The sequence below is a fragment of the Mercenaria mercenaria genome, chromosome 5, assembly GCF_021730395.1.
Source record: "Mercenaria mercenaria strain notata chromosome 5, MADL_Memer_1, whole genome shotgun sequence".
NCBI classification, from domain to species: domain Eukaryota; kingdom Metazoa; phylum Mollusca; class Bivalvia; order Venerida; family Veneridae; genus Mercenaria; species Mercenaria mercenaria.
This window is the reverse complement of record NC_069365.1, coordinates 78,829,708-78,846,601: the sequence shown is the minus strand read 5'-3', so window position 1 is coordinate 78,846,601 and position 16,894 is coordinate 78,829,708. Positions and strand designations below refer to the sequence as shown.

Below are 16,894 nucleotides of genomic sequence, written 5' to 3'. Positions count from 1 at the left end.
AGAATACATACCATAGATGATGCTGCAGTTGATCTGTCTGGTGGACAGAATGACCTTTAAGCAGATTCTGATGTCAAATACATCAAAATGTGTGCAATTCATAAAAGGAACTTAACAAATTGAAAAAGAAATATAATGGTAATATTAGAAATGAAATTATTTATTTCAGAGTTAATGCAAAATGACAGAATATGATCAGCAAATTAACTGAGTCATTAGTGCAATTGAATGATCTGCCAATCATTTCACATTAACTCCTAAGAAACTAGAGCTGCTTTTGAGAAAAGTGCATGTCTCCCACAACTGCCTAATCAACTAGATTGGCATTTCTTCTCCATTATGTATCCGAGTCAACCATGCACCAAGACCTGTATCACTGGCATCAGTATTTTCGGTAATTCAAGGGCCATAATTCCAAAGTGCCTGGGCCGATTTGGCTAGATATTGAACTTGGCTGAGGACTTACTGGCAAACACATTTTATTCAAGTTTGGTGAAGATCGGATGAGAAATGTTCGACTTAAAGAGTGTGGACAAGATTTGTGATAGACGGACACACACACGGACAGGAGTAAATCAATATGTCTCCCACCAGTGGTGTGGGCGACATAGTAATTTTATTTCTGAAATGCACATCAAGAAATGGATCGCAAGTTAAGGTCAATGGTTTAAAGTTTGGATTACATGTCGGATTATTATACAAAGGGATGTTCACGAAAATTTTACTGACTGAAAAGCGAACAGTGCAGACCAAGATCAGCCTGCACAGATGTGCAGACTGATCTTTGTCTGCACTGGTCGCAAAGGCAGAATTACCTGCCGCCAGCAGGCTAAAGTCCTTATGTTCAGGTCTTCAAGAGGATTTGCATAACACCCAGTACAATATTTAAAGCTAAATGTCAATTTCAAGTTAACACTGTCAACATCTGTCCATTCACTCAATTTCAAGTTAGCATCTCCCATGTCCAAAGCCAGGTATGAACCACGTAGAGGAAGTTAAAACATTATATCATACCATTTCTTATTACGTTCATAGGTTGCATATACCTCTAAATCAAAAGTAAAACGCAAGTGTGCGAAGATATTTATTACGAGAAAATGGGTTACAAAACTTCTTATGAAGAGATAAAACTCTACATTACTAAAACATGCACACAACCATTCATGTACGAGGGTTGATCCAAAACCAATATCACTGCAGACAAAATAATATGTATGATATACAGAAAACAAAATTCATTCCCAGTACATTAATCTATTTATAATACATTCTTATCATCAAAATCTACTTGCCAAGTGAAAACATGATTAGGGCAATTGCTGCAAGTCACCGATGGTTACCGACGTCAGAAATTCCTTTTTTTGTCGCTAAGTAGTTACAAGCACTCTCGGTGAACTTTAACCTGCATTTAAAACTGAAGTTTATCAGCAGATGGCAGAAAGACCTTCCTTGTATAATATTGTAAGATTCTGCACATTTTTTAGTCTTTGTTTTTTTTTTCTGTTTACAAATGAAACATTATTTTCCCCTGCGCTACTGCCGCACTGATATTACTTCTGGATCAATCCTCGTAATTTATGTAGTAAAATGATACAACAGGATTGCTAAATGAGTTCGACTCTAAATTAAAGAAGCACACTACTGTTTTTAGTTACACAACTGAAAGCATGACTTGGTGTGTTAGCTGTCATGAAAAAAAAGTAGTTCACAGCAAATCTTAAAATTAAATCCTAAAAATCTCAATATATTTCTACAATTCTGAAAAACAGCAATTTACTGGAAAATGCTAACCGTCTCCATTAATACACTGTAACCATAATCATAATTGAGACACATCATGAGAAAACCAGTATAATGCTTTTGCGACCAGCATGGGAGATCCAGACAGTTCACTAACGGTTCATCTAATTGCAATAGGGTTTGAAAGCGAACAGTATGGATCCTAATCAGACTGCGTGGATGCACAGGCTGGTCTGGATTCATGCTGGTCGCAAATGCACTATGTTGGTTTTCTCATGGTTTTCTCATGGTGCGGCTCAATTATGAACTTGAGTCTACATCATGCTTGTCAAAAATGATTATGTGTACACAGGAAATCTGTACTTTCACCATCATAAACTAAAAATAATTTATATATAATTATGATTATTAGAAAGTTCATAAAATACGATATTCCAGTGTCAAAATATGGCACAAAAAGTCGGTAATAATTTATGCTTTATCCAGTCAAACATTGTATGCTTTGAACAAACTGCTTATAATAGTCATTAATGATTGAATTTCAAATGTTTTTGTCAATTCTCTGAAAGGAAGTTCAAAACTGTCTGCTACTGTAAATAGCACTGCGTAGGATAACTCTATCCAATCATGGTATAAAACAAGGAAACTTACATACCAGTATAATTTTTCTTTGGAAAACCTTAAGAAATTCTAAGATTATTTTTAGTTTACTACATGTGTATAGTACTCCTGATGTAGATATTTTAGCACAAAGAAATTTGCATTTACAAATTATCTTGTCCGTTGGAATATATTAGTGATATAGGAAACACACAGATTAATATTTTCCTCCCTCTCCAACGAAAATGTAATGCTTAGGTCACATGACTGTAATACAATCCCAAAGTATGTGAAAAATACCCCTATATATACATAAAATTGTGAAAGAGAAAAAACACAGCTATTTCATTTAAAACTACCTTAAATACAAAAGGCAATGCAATTTTCAAAATGTGAGTAGGAAAATAATTGAAAAATTGTTATTTAATTATTATACATGCAATCATGTTAAAATACAACAAATGAACTTCTGCCACAGGTTCTCTTATTAAATCAATGGAATATTGTATTTCATATAATGTGATATTACTGCAACACGAAATGGAAAAGAAGTTCGGAAAGAATAGGAAACATCATATACAGTCACAATAAATTCTTGGCCATATAATCTATGATTATCAGTTCTGCTTAACACAAAACAGTTTTTGTTCAATTTAAAACTGTTTCAATAATAATTCTGTAACAAATTCTTGCCATTAACAAGTTTCACAACAAGTCTCTAAAACAGTCAATAATGAAGAAATCCACAACTTGAACATATTTACAGGAACTTTGTGCATACGTTGATTGTATCCTCTTCTATTTGGTGTGAAAGGGTAGATTACGTTTACATGTTCCAAATGGTCCCTACAAAATGAGATCAAAAATGTTACTGGTAACTTCCATTAAGTCTGACATATTCTTAATGCATGCAAGTTCTGCATATTGACTTAGAAATTAATATTTACACTTTACTTGACCCTTGGTATTTTTGCTATACAAGGATGCACTACCAAAGCTTAAATGAAGTTCAAACCCACAAATCTCTATATGGCCATTAGGGACACAGATAAAACTAACACAAGGATTTACTACACCACTGCTCTCTTCTATCATGTTTCAAAATTATCTTCTATCATGTTTCAAACTTGAATTCTCTTTTTCATTATGTACATTCAAAGCACATTTTGCCCATTTTCACAAATATACTTCAACAACTTTTTTCAATTTTCTCAAAAACTGTACACAATACATGAACTAAATAATTTCATTACCTGTCATTTAATCAACTCCAAGGTCAGGCTGGGAATGTGGAGCCCCTGCTCCTCCTGCCCCACCAGCACCCCCTGGCCCTTCACCCTGACCCCCTTCTCCTTGTCCCGATCCAGCTCCTCCAAACATGCCAAACTTTTCCGACATTTTCTGGATTATCTTCTGAATCTTTGGGTTGTTCTGGTACTTGGAGATATTAGCTGGGTTCTGGCTCACGTCCATAAACGCCTGTGATACCTCTGGGTCCTGGAAGGCAAACAATAAATTTGAAACTTAGTAATTCAACAATAACACCACTTGCAACTTCCATGAAACCTTATAAAACCAGCTTGACAAACACTCTTCATGAACAAACCACAGGTTTATGCAGATTCATCAAACATTTACACAAACAAATAAATTCTAACTAAAAGTTCATAAATTTGTCCATGTTGGACCAATTTTCCTAATGGCGTGCCCCAAAACATCAGTTTTTTTGTCATAGCACCAAAACATTTCTTTTTATTATTTTATCATAGGATAAAGCCCAGTTTCCAAAAATATGAATCACTATATTTTCTTTGCTACACTTCTGTGGACAAGAAATAAGACGTTTTGTCAAGACATAGAAATGAACAGCCGGAACCCGAAAAGAGCAATTTACCATATAGAAAGAATTTACTTTTGTCTTATACACATTCACTTGTTATTGAAATATTAAGAACACAGTTTAGTTTTACAAGAAAAAGAGCATGTAGCAAAGATAATGTCCATTCGATTGGAGATTCAGCGCTCAAAGATGCTGGGGCGCGTATTTTAGAACGAGGCAATAAGCAGCCCTTGAAACAAAGAAATATTCCCCCGCTTATCGGAACGAGGCTCCATGTAATGCTGATAAGCCAAATAAGAAGCAGACTTAGTTATGCTGCTCAAGGAGGCTCCTGAAAGGGAAAATGATTCACTCAAATACAGATCGAAATAGAAGGGGCCCGCAACTGGATATCATTGGCCTCTTTAAAACTTGGTTGAATATATCTATATAAAACCTCCAATATATATTTTAGCTTAGAGATAGCTTTACTGAATCATTCTTGAATTCATTTCTAGGAACAGACTAGTATTTATGATGGGAAGGGAATCCTCTTTATGTCATTTCTAAGGACAGACCAGTATTAATGACCCCCATGGGGACCTCTATATGGTGAAGCCAACTTTTAAACTCTTTACCTGGAATGCAGTCAGTATTTCTGGGTCTTGCAGCAGTTTACTGATGTCAGGCATCCCGCCAGCCCCACCCGAAGCTCCCGCCCCTGTAAATATATATTTATATTCCTTCAAATACATCAGTGGAACAGCTGAGAGCCACAACATTCAGCAGAGTGTACAATAAAATTAACGGACAACTAAATCATATAAATTGCTCAGCACATTAAAAACGCATTCAATCAGTATACACAGCATAAGCTGCCACCTCTTCCCAGTAGTTTTGGAGTAAAATAAATACAAAATGTAATGTAAGAATGTACTTAGTGCCACAGATGGAATTTATTCTCTGTATTTCCATCATACTACTTGCTGCTATTTTCAGGTTACATCCGATCTCACAGTATTGGATTTTTGTGAGAAACACCGTGCAACGCTACCTACAGGAAATAAATTTTATCTAATTTGGAAGCCTATTAACATTTCACACCTTATTTCGGATGGTAGGATAATTATTTTAAATGTCCTCACTGACGACATGTGTACTTTCCTCTAGGTGGCAGCTTAATTGTGTATAAGAGGAAACAACATATAGCAAATAATTAAATGCCAAGACTTCCATCAATATAAAATTTTCATAAATGGTGTCTGTGAAAAGTAAGACACTTTACCATCTTTCATATAAAAGGAAAGTCTTGCACTTTAACCATATGCATGACATGTGCAAATAATTAACAGAGCTGAGCAGTAGAAATATAAACTTCAGTTTTGAAATAAGTAAATGCTGAGCATAGCAAAGTACAGTTAAAAGACAGATTAAAAACTAAAAAAAAAGGGGGCATCCAGGCATTCAAAACAACAGCTTAAGTAGAGCATTCAAAAATAAAATACAGTCAAGCTTCAGTTTAGATTATAAATCTGTGATGGGAAAGCATTGGAGTTTTGAAGGATGTCATAGGGGCAACCAAACGCATTTAGGGGTGCAACATTAATGAAACATTCCTCAAGCCAAAACTGAAGATTGACTGTATTATACGACCAGTGCCCTTGATGTGTACATTTTGGTGCCCAAATAATGCACGAAGTTATTGTATCACTAACCTGGGAATCCTCCGGCACCAGGAAATCCTCCTGGCATTCCCCCACCAGGGAATCCCCCAGGCATCCCACCTGGGAAACCCCCAGGGAATCCCCCTGGGAAACCACCTGGACTATTACCTGAACTCTGACTTTCCTGAAATAAACAGAAACAAAATTACACCAGTCACCACCTTAGGCAAATGGACAGATCTGGGAAATTGCAAATGAGAAAGTAAATCCAAAATCATTTGCATTAAGACGGAAAAGAAGTCATAAAACAAATACTTTCCAGTCTGTTATACATGTCCTGTAATTGTTGACATACCCCTTACCAAACAACCAAAATTTATCTCAAATAAATCGGTAAATTCTAAAATATTCTTTACTCATTCATGATTAAACACAAGAAACTTAAATTAAACCTGTCTGGCTTTCTCCTGTGCCTCCTTGGCTTTTCGCACACGTTCTTTTCTTGCCTGTAATTCCCTCTCTTCCCTCTTACGCTCATACTTCCTCTTGTGTTGTTGAATTTTCATAGCCTGCAGAAAATATGACAGGTAAGTACTATCTGGTATGTTCTTGTTTTTTGTTGTTTTTGTTTGGTTTAACGTCGCACCGACACAATTTATGTCATATGGCAACTTCCCAGCTTTGATGGTGGAGGAAGACCCTAGGTGCCCCTCTGATTTTATCACAAGCGGGCACCTGGATAGAACCACTGACATTCCGTAAGCCAGCTGGATGGCTTCCTCTCATGAAGAATTAATGCCCCAAGTGCATCTTGAACCCACAGTGATGAGGGGCAAGTGATTCAGTCAGCGACCTTAACCATTCGGCCACCTGGTATGTGAGGATTTGCATAGTTTATGCTTATCTATTTTATATATTGGAAACACATAAATGACTACTTACATACTGTTGTGTATTTGAGTTACTGTATAATCATTTAATTTTGTGGGCAAGAAATTTCTTTACTTTAGTCAAAACTGCAATGTTGTTGGGATCTGATTTCTTAGACTTGAAACTTTGAGCAAAAAATGGAAATTTACTAGTTTGTTGGAATAAGATTTTGTGAATTGACTGACCCAATTAAATCCATGAAAAATTAGTCCATGAATTTTACTGATTTCACAGTATTTCATCAGGGTTGCCACATAGTTGAGAACATGAAATTCCCTGACTTTTCCCTGACTAAACCATATTTTTCACTGACCAATACCACCATACTTTTTCAGCCTCCTCCTTCCCTACTGACTATTATCAAGATTTCCCTGACAATTCACTGACCTTGAAAAACAATCACTTTTCCCTGACTTTTCAAGGTAAGTTGCAACCCTGTTCATAACAATTTTCTGAATTTATGCCATTTTTTTTTTATCTACAAGATAATACTGACTGCTTGAGGTCAAAGAGGATGATCAAAATTCTTGAGTTTTCCAGGGTTTCATGCAACCTACACATAGAAAACATTAAGAAAACAGACATGGACAATATAAAATGTGCAGGTGAGCACTAATGGTTTAGCCATCAATGCTAAAGCATGTGGTAATCCACTGTATTGTAAGAAAGATAACTGTTCAGTTTTACTTTACTTAACGTTTCAAATCAAATGCCAGGAAAAAATATTTGTAAATGACATTACGCTAGTTGCTGTAAAACTGCATGATATAGGAATCAAGATATCAGCTATGTGGTTTATTGAAAACTTTGTACAGGATATTTGCTGTTTACGAGATCCATATCAGGCAAGAGTGTATATCCAGTATCTGATCATTAACAAACTACAAACACACCCCATAACGATTTCATATCATTGACAATTTCTTTCAGTAAAGATACCACTCAACTAGGTATGCTGGCAACGTGAAAGCCATTTTGTTAAAATCAGTATCAGTGCTGGATGTTTACAAACCAAATATGAAAGATACATGTAATGGGCAAGCTTGGGAAGTTTCGCAACCAACATAATGCCATTAACACAGGGGGCAATAAAGGGCAGAATATGAAAATATTGTATGTACTCACATTAGGTTTCACTTGTGTCAACATTTCATTGATGTCATCATCATAGTCTAGTTTAGCAGCTTGCGTTAAATCATGATACGCATCCTCCCACTGTCCCAGCATTCTACAACATGTATATGACATTACAGCTTTATCTCTACACAACAAGAACCAGAATCTAAGTTCTTAAACAATAGGGTCAGCCCTTGTTTACATACTAACAGCCTTTTGGCTTGGTATAATTATCAACAAAATAGGTAGATATCCACTTCAACTGATGATCTGCCTGAATGTTGTACAAAATCTGCACCCCCCCCCCCCAGACAAAATACCCCAGGACAATTTGATCAAGACAGACAAAAGTCCTCCTTTGCTTTTGTTTAAATGAAAATTTTCAAATTTAATAAATATCAAAACAAAATGAACAAGAGGCCCATTATATTATGGCGCTCACCGGACGAGGACCTCGACCATAAGACCTTGCTTCTGACCAAGTTAGGTGAACAAATCAATAAAGTAAGTTATTTAAAGTTTTTTTTCTTCTATATTTTGCTGTGCCAGCCCAAAATGTATAAACATTAGAAACAAACTTGATGAAAAGAATTTCTTTAAACAATTTTCTTTTTCTGGCTCTGGTGTCCCCTGTAAGGCACAAAGTTCCACAGTTGAATACATCTGGCATAAGATCTTATAATGATGTTACCGACAAAGTTTGATGAAGAACAATCAAGCAGTTCAAGAGAAGACGTTGTTTAAAAGTTTCTATTTTTGAACACAATGAATATATAAACAAAATTACAATTTTAAATTATTTTTAACTGGAAAAATCTATACTTGTCCAATGTATGCAGAGGCTGGTTTTATAACAAGTCTATAATCTGTGTAAGTTATAAAAGCCTTACTTTCGTGCTTTCCCTCTAAACTTAAAACCTGACGCAGCATCTGGATTCAGCTGGCATGCTTTGTCACAATCATGAATGGCAGCTTTCAATTTCTTCATACGAATATATACACTGAAATATATTGTTAGACTGTCTGACATTGTTCTGTGCAATACAGCCATGTATATGGATATAAGTATCCAGCAGAAAAGTCATATTACATGAGGTAACAGGCATCCAGTGAGTTTTTTTCTGAAGATACGAGTTCAATTGTAATGGGTTATTTAACACTGTTTTGTACAATATGGCAATATATCAAAACTTTAGAAAAGCACTCATCTGAAGAAACATACTGGACAAATTGATGGGTGAGTCCAATGTTTTTTCCAGTGGGTACACATCTAAATATATTCCATATTGTATAGGTCAATGTTGTATAATTTTATTTTATTCTTAGTTTATTTTTCTAAGATAAATCAGGATTATAATCAGAGAAATGATTCCATCTAAAATCATTGTATTATGCATTTACTGATGTTGATATTTATGGGGATACTTATAGCAGGGCGTCAAGTACTTTTGGGAGTCAAAAATATAGGTAGGATCCTGAAATATAGGTATTTGGGGGCCAGAAATATAGGATTATATAGGTTGCTTATAATGAAGAAAACAAGTCAGACAAGTGTTTTATCCTCCTCCACCACCTACCAGCACTCTCTTTTATTAAACATAAAATACAAAGGAACAGAAAAAGTGGCTACTTTTATGATTTTAAACAAATAACATTTTAACATACAATGTATATCTTACTTTCATAATAAACTATTAATTCACCAACAGATAAAACTTTACCAATACTGGTACTCAAATCCAATTGAAAAAAGAACTTCCATTACTTAAAGCTTTCCTAAAGCTGGGCTGGGCAGGATCGCTACACCTGAAAGGGATACAAATTTCAATGCCTAAAAGGTAACAGCATATTTATAAACTCAATTATCGTAGAATTACTTCTTTTTTAATGGTTTGAATGACCTTTGTATTCCTTGCTAACCACCAGATTATAGGTATTTATAGGTATTTTGGCAAAATATAGGATTTTATAGGTTATTATAGGTAGAGGGCTAAAATATAGGAAAATATAGGTAAATATAGGTAACTTGACGCCCTGTTATAGAGGTTGACAGCTTATACTGTTTCCTTAACATGGAGATTCAATTCAAAGTTACTGCATCGCCCAATGCAAAAAATATTGTATCCAATTAGGAAATGTAATGGACAGTCACATGATACAAATAGAGAACACTGATTGGACGAGAAAAATTATAGAATACCCTGTTTTGACCAGGAAAGTGTAAATCCTTCTTTGCTTATTTCTCTCTGTACAAAGAGAAACACAATTTAGACTGGCATGATTCAACCTATATTCAAGGTGTTTCAAACAACCAGTTATGGAGAGGTACATAAAGAGAGCAGCTTTGACATTGAATTTCAAGTGGACAGCCTTTAAGTTCTCAGTCAACAGAAAAATAGAAAATTTGGGGTTTTGTTATATTAAAATACCGGTAGACATGACTTTCAACCAACAACAACTTTAGAAGTCAAATTTGTCTTAATTTTTGCATGCTCCAAACTCTGCAAACAATCCCTATTTGCAAAAATCACAAGTTTTTCCATGTCGCAAAATGATCAAATTATACAGAACAGTGTCAATTTCAGGAGTCAGCTGACTCACTACTCAAGGCAAACACAGGCTTAATAAAGGTGGCAGGTTCAACTGTACCTCATTTAAACATTCAATTTCTGTAAAAGAGAAAACAAAAACTTTAAAGCCAGTAAGTGACATACCTAGCTCTTTTTGCATACAATATTGCTAAATTAGGATTACATTTGATGGCCTCTGTGAACAGATGTACAGCAACCTCAAGGTTTCCTGAAAGCAATAAGAAAAAATTGTCAGTTTTAATAAATTTTGTAGAAAGATTATGGTTCTTGGCCTTCTAAGTTCTTACTTATCTTAATTGATGACAAAAAATGTATGAAGTTTAATAGCTACGGTAAGTATTCAAGAAACAAAACAAAAGTGAACTTAAACAAAACACAACCAAGAGACACTGATTTTCTAAGTTAAATAGGCCCATAATTCTGACAAAATGCAAGAGAGAGAGTTATGGTTCTTGACCTACATACTAATCTAATGATAATAATTAATTGTACAAAGTTTCAAAGTTATAGCTCTTACAGAATTCAAGAAAAGTGGACCTAAATAAAAAGAAATACAAAATTTCTAAGTACATAAAGGGCCAGATTCCTCCAAGCATATCACAGTTATTATCTAGATAAATTTGATGCAAGCTGACACTAAAGCACATACACCAAACAGCCATTTTGACAAATGACTATGTCATTGTCATCACAAACTTAATAGCTGCTATCTATAAATTCCTCAATACTTTACCATCACTCATTGCTGCCATAGCTTCATTTCTTTTATCAGTAGCTTGGTCCATCATTTCCTCTGTAACTTCACCACCAAGAACAGGATATTCTGGCATAAAATCATCAGGATCTTCTACTACACCAGTGTTGTCAAGTTCTACAAATGCACGGAAAAACTAGAGATGCTTTTGAGAAAAGCGCATGTCTCCCACAACTGCCCCTATAAAAAATGTTAGTTTCTCTAGATGTTTTAGACGAGTGGATCCAATTAGATGGTCTGGATGAGTGGATCCAATCAGTAATTCAAGGGCCATAAATCAAAAGTGCCTGGGCGGATTTGGCTAGTTATCGAACTTGGGTAAGGTCTTATGGCCAAACACATTTTGTTCAAGTTTGGTGAAGATTGGATGAGAAATATTTGAATTAGAGTGCGGACAAGAGTAAACAGACGGATTTTTTCGGTAATTCAAGGGCCGTAACTCTAAAATGCCTGGACCGATTTGGCTAGTTATCGAACTTGGCCGAGGTCTCATGATCAAACACATTTTGTTCAAGTCTGGTGAAGATCGGATGAGAAATATTTGAATTAGAGTGCGGACAAGAGTAAAAACACCGATTTTTGGTAATTCAAGGGCCATAACTCCAAGACGCCTGGACCGATTTGGCTAGTTATCGAACTTGGCCGAGGTCTTATGGTCAAACACATTTTGTTCAAGTTTGGTGAAAATCGGATGAGAAATGTTCGACTTAGAGTGCGGACAAGCTTTGTGACAGACACACACACAGACTAGAGTAAATCAATATGTCTCCCACACCACTGTGTGGTGGGAGACATAAATACTTGATATATGTTCAATGTGGAGAGACCCTAAGGATGCTCTTGCAGGGCATTTTCTCCCTGAACAAAAAGGACCCATTGCTGTTTTCATAGAGATTTTTTTCTTTTTACTTTATTCTATAGATTCTCTTTTGTCATTTCTTCCTTAATTTTGACAATCTTGTTTAGTTTTTCGCAACTGAATTTGTTTGAAGCTGGACCAATGCCCAATTTGATAAAGAAAACCCCTGATTGATTATGTACTTGCATAGTTATTTCCAGCATACATGATTAAATAATGAATCCAAACTAATCCAAATGATATTCTAATATTCTTGTATATTTCCTTTTAACTCACCAATATCACTTTCTTCACTCTCAGGCTCAGGTTCGGGCTCTGGTTCCATTGGAGCTGCCTGTGGCTTGGGCTCTTGCTGAGGGGGCTGAAAAACACAAGCAAAGAGTACATTACCCCCTGCAATTATGGCACTTGTTTTTTCCTTTAACACAAGCAGAGCTGTAGCATGTCAAGTTAGTTTTAATTAGAACCATATTACTTTACTTTCAGACTCAGACATATCCAAGATTTCAAGATAAGCACATTTGCAACATTGAGTTCTGACTGTATATACCGCTACCTTGTTTTAAGCTATTCACTGCACCAATAAAGTAATACCTGTTGAAAAGACCATTTCTGAATAAAGACCACAACTAAAATCCTGCTTATATAGGCCACTATTTCCCTGAGTGTAAATTTACTTGTGCTGAGTGACCACTCGTCAACAAAGGTAATTTGTTCATTTCCTAAGGGTTGTCTTCACAAACAGGTTTGACTTCAATTCTCAGACCTACTTCCTAGTTAGAGAATTCTGCTTTTTTTTTTATTTTCAATAAAACATACTGAACTGGGTTTTTCTGGTCCGATTTCAAGTCACATAAAACTCAATTTTGGCCATACAGTGACTTTTCCAGCTTTTGATGGTGAAAGAAGACGCCAGGTGCCCCTGCAAGCATTGTTTTAGGCATGGGCGGGCACCTAGGTAGAACCTACAACCCTCCATAAGCCAGCTGGATGGCTTCCTCACATTAAAAATACTACAACAAAAGTGAGGTTTCGAACCCATATATATATAAATGATGCGCAAGTGATTCCAAGTGGAGGTACTTTGATGAGGAGCAAGTGATTCCAAGTTGAAGTACTTTGATGAGGAGCAAGTGATTCCAAGTCGAAGTACTTTGATGAGGAGCAAGTGATTCCAAGTCGAAGTACTTTGATGAGGAGCAAGTGATTCCAAGTCGAAGTACTTTGATGAGGAGCAAGTGATTCCAAGTCGAAGTACTTTGATGAGGAGCAAGTGACTCCAAGTCGAAGTACTTTGATGAGGAGCAAGTGATTCCAAGTCGAAGTACTTTGATGAGGAGCAAGTGATTCCAAGTCGAAGTACTTTGATGAGGAGCAAGTGATTCCAAGTTGAAGTACTTTGATGAGGAGCAAGTGATTCCAAGTTGAAGTACTTTGATGAGGAGCAAGTGATTCCAAGTGGAGGTACTTTGATGAGGAGCAAGTGATTCCAAGTCGAAGTACTTTGATGAGGAGCAAGTGATTCCAAGTCGAAGTACTTTGATGAGGAGCAAGTGATTCCAAGTCGAAGTACTTTGATGAGGAGCAAGTGATTCCAAGTCGAAGTACTTTGATGAGGAGCAAGTGATTCCAAGTTGAAGTACTTTGATGAGGAGCAAGTGATTCCAAATCAGCGACCTTAAATCACGCAGGCCCCTTACGCTGAAAGGTTTTAAATCAATCATGGTCACCATAATGGTGTAAACTGCCTTTTCCTTTTTTAAAATGTTTCTCTTTTGCACCTTTTTTAAGCTTTTCTTTTGTTTTCTTAACCCTATCATGCTGTACACGATTGATTTTTCCTCTACGACCAGTGTAGATCATGATCAGACTGCACATCCATGCAGTCTGATCATGATCTGCACTGTTCCTCATTTAGTCAGTATCTTTTTGGTAAGCACCCCTTTTAACAGTTAATGGGACTGTCAAAACTGAAAGATGGACAAGTTTATTATAGAAATTTAGCAAGGTAAGGATTAACTTACTGGAGTAGATGGTTCAGCACTTGGTGGTGGAATACTGGCTCCCATGCTGAAAGATAAAATAAAATACAAGCTACATCAGAGGCCTCCAACAGTCATTATTTCTGAAATGTTTTTTCCACACAAGTGAAATCCAAAAAAATTATATTTTGCCCTCAGAGGATGAGATTTCATTTTAACAATATAACTGAACTTGTGTGATAAGATACATTTTCTCACTGTTTTATCTAATTACAATAATTAGCCATTACAGGGAAACATGTGCAAGATCGTTACCATGACATCATCTAACAATGACGTCATCACGTATAACCAGTTTTTTTCTGAAATACCCATTATTTGAAACTGTAGTTTAAAAATCCAGTAAAGTCTAGCATTTTCAGAACAAGAGCTGTGGTAGGACAGCAACCCTCAACTTTTCAACAGCTTTGTCAATTGAATTAATAGGGGCATGGTTTTGTAAAAAGGCGAAACAGAGTTATGGGATCTGTGCAGTGTAAGTTAGTTCATCACAGTGAATATGTATCAACAGTATGTAAAGTTTTAATCCATTCCCACAAGTGGTTACTGAAAAACCAGCTTACATACAAAACTTTACCAAATTGGGACAAGGACGCGGACACCGACGCAAGGTTAAGTTAACATATACTTACTGCATCATTAAATGGTGGCTTAAAGTCTGCTAACTCTTCAAATAATTCCTTTAGAAACAGTCCAGTTTTGTATTGCTGTGATAGAGCACATATATATATCCTTTTATTAAGACCTCTACTGTTAAAATGTTGAGAAATCAAAGTGCATTTAATTGCTACTTCCTTATAAGAATGCTTAAAATTGTTTTAACCCTGAAACTGACTACATGATAGATATAAAGTAGCACGAGTACAATACCTTACAAGCCAGTCATTTAAGAATGACAGTTCCGGTACATGTAGGATGTTTGGATTACTTTTACAGGCCTGAACAAACATCTTCAGTTGCTGCACCTGGGCAGGGGGTATCAACCCACTCATCTTTTAACCTGAAATCATTAATATGGTTAAAGTTACTCTTTTCATAATTATGTGACGACACAAAACACTCCACACAAGTGTCTGATAAATTGCAAATTAGACTAATTCAAACAAAACAGTTTCTGCTCAAATTTTGGGCAGTGTAACACTCTAAACCAGAACCTCTGAAGAACTGAAACCCCTTCAAATAGAATAATTATTTAGGTACAGAATAAATCAGACTGAAGCTACAAAGTGTTATCTTCAGTATGAAGAAACCGTGGTCCATACCTACATGTACACTGCCTCTATTCTGGTGTCTTAACCCTTATCATGCTGAACACGATTAATTCTGCTTTTGTGACCATTGCAGATCCTTATCAGCTTGCACATCTGTACAGTCTGATCAAGATCTGCATTGTTCGCCATTCAGTATCTTTTTGGTATGCACCCCTTTTAACAGTTAATAGTACTGTCCAAATTGAAAGATGGACACGTCCATTATAGACATTTAGCAGGGTAACTCTCTAACATGGTCTTTGTTTACAGGTTTGTCAGTAATTTTAAAATTACCATGTCAACCTTACTCAAAAGCCTAACGAAAGAAACTAGAATTACATAGATAAATGAAAATTAGCTTCACATGTTACAAAATGATTGTTCTGGGATTCAAAATTATTGCTATATTTTGAAATATATGATCATTTGATTCCTCGATACCATGGTAATACAAAGTACTTGTATAAACTAGGTAGGGTAAAATGCTTGTTCTATCTAGGCGTAAAAAAAAATTGTTTCCAGTATCCCGCCCTACCCTAAATTTTTGGCCCGACCCTGAATGCATTTTTTATGCTTTAAACATGGTCAGTAATGTTAGAAATCAACATACTGATGCTTTAGAGGCATAACCCCTTTATTTGTATTCATTTTTTGACACAAAAATAAATTCCAAAAAGTCTCACTTAAAAAAAAAAAAATCCCCCCCAAAAAATATTTCCAACCTACCTACCCTAATTTTTTTGAGCATGCTACTGGAAACAAAGAATTCTTTTTAGGTCCTATTACTCACTAAATAAGAGACCTCCTGTAAATCTAATAATATTTTTGTGACCAGGTTGTTAGTACTGAAAGTTCAATTCTGATGATAATTACCTCCCTTTAACCATGGCTGTGTATTTACTAACTAGCAAGTTAAGCAGAGGTTTTCTTGCAATTTCTTAAACATTTGTTATCACGTGGTATTTTCAGTCATCATGTTGCAGGCAGACATTTTGTTTTTCTGGAATAATAGCAAGTGTACAATAGCACAGTACAGCTCAGTGCAGGCAGACGTTTTGTTTTTCTGGAAGATTAGCAAGTGTACAATAGCACAGTGCAGCTCAGTGCAGGCAGACGTTTTGTTTTTCTGTAAGATTAGCAAGTGTACAATAGCACAGTACAGCTCAGTGCAGGCAGACGTTTTGTTTTTCTGGAAGATTAGCAAGTGTACAATAGCACAGTACAGCTCAGTGCAGGCAGACGTTTTGTTTTTCTGCAAGATTAGCAAGTGTACAATAGCACAGTACAGCTCAGTGCAGGCAGACGTTTTGTTTTTCTGGAAGATTAGCAAGTGTTCAATAGCACAGTACAGCTCAGTGCAGGCAGACGTTTTGTTTTTCTGGAAGATTAGCAAGTGTACAATAGCACAGTACAGCTCAGTGCAGGCAGACGTTTTGTTTTTCTGGAAGATTAGCAAGTGTACAATAGCACAGTACAGCTCAGTGCAGGCAGACGTTTTGTTTTTCTGGAAGATTAGCAAGTGTACAATA

General features: G+C 36.0%; 1 protein-coding gene across 2 annotated transcripts in view; it reads right to left on the bottom strand.

Annotated features, from left to right (window-relative positions):
- Positions 1–1,071: 1,071 nt before the first annotated feature.
- LOC123557712 (hsc70-interacting protein-like) overlaps positions 1,072–16,894 on the bottom strand; it is a 34,672-nt gene continuing 18,849 nt past the window's right edge. The window contains exons 2-13 of one of the 2 annotated variants that reach the window (XM_045349348.2): positions 14,986–15,115; positions 14,098–14,143; positions 12,350–12,434; positions 11,194–11,331; positions 10,584–10,668; positions 8,760–8,870; positions 7,879–7,981; positions 6,276–6,392; positions 5,875–6,007; positions 4,798–4,880; positions 3,594–3,837; positions 1,072–3,186 (exon numbers count right to left, since the gene is read on the bottom strand). In XM_045349348.2, the coding sequence (XP_045205283.2) occupies positions 3,601–3,837; positions 4,798–4,880; positions 5,875–6,007; positions 6,276–6,392; positions 7,879–7,981; positions 8,760–8,870; positions 10,584–10,668; positions 11,194–11,331; positions 12,350–12,434; positions 14,098–14,143; positions 14,986–15,107 (1,260 nt within the window). In that variant the 5' untranslated portion in view covers positions 15,108–15,115 and the 3' untranslated portion in view covers positions 1,072–3,186; positions 3,594–3,600. Of the gene's footprint in view, positions 3,187–3,593; positions 3,838–4,797; positions 4,881–5,874; positions 6,008–6,275; positions 6,393–7,878; positions 7,982–8,759; positions 8,871–10,583; positions 10,669–11,193; positions 11,332–12,349; positions 12,435–14,097; positions 14,144–14,747; positions 14,852–14,985; positions 15,116–16,894 lie in introns of those variants that run through there. The other variant, XM_053544085.1, reaches the window with a different exon arrangement.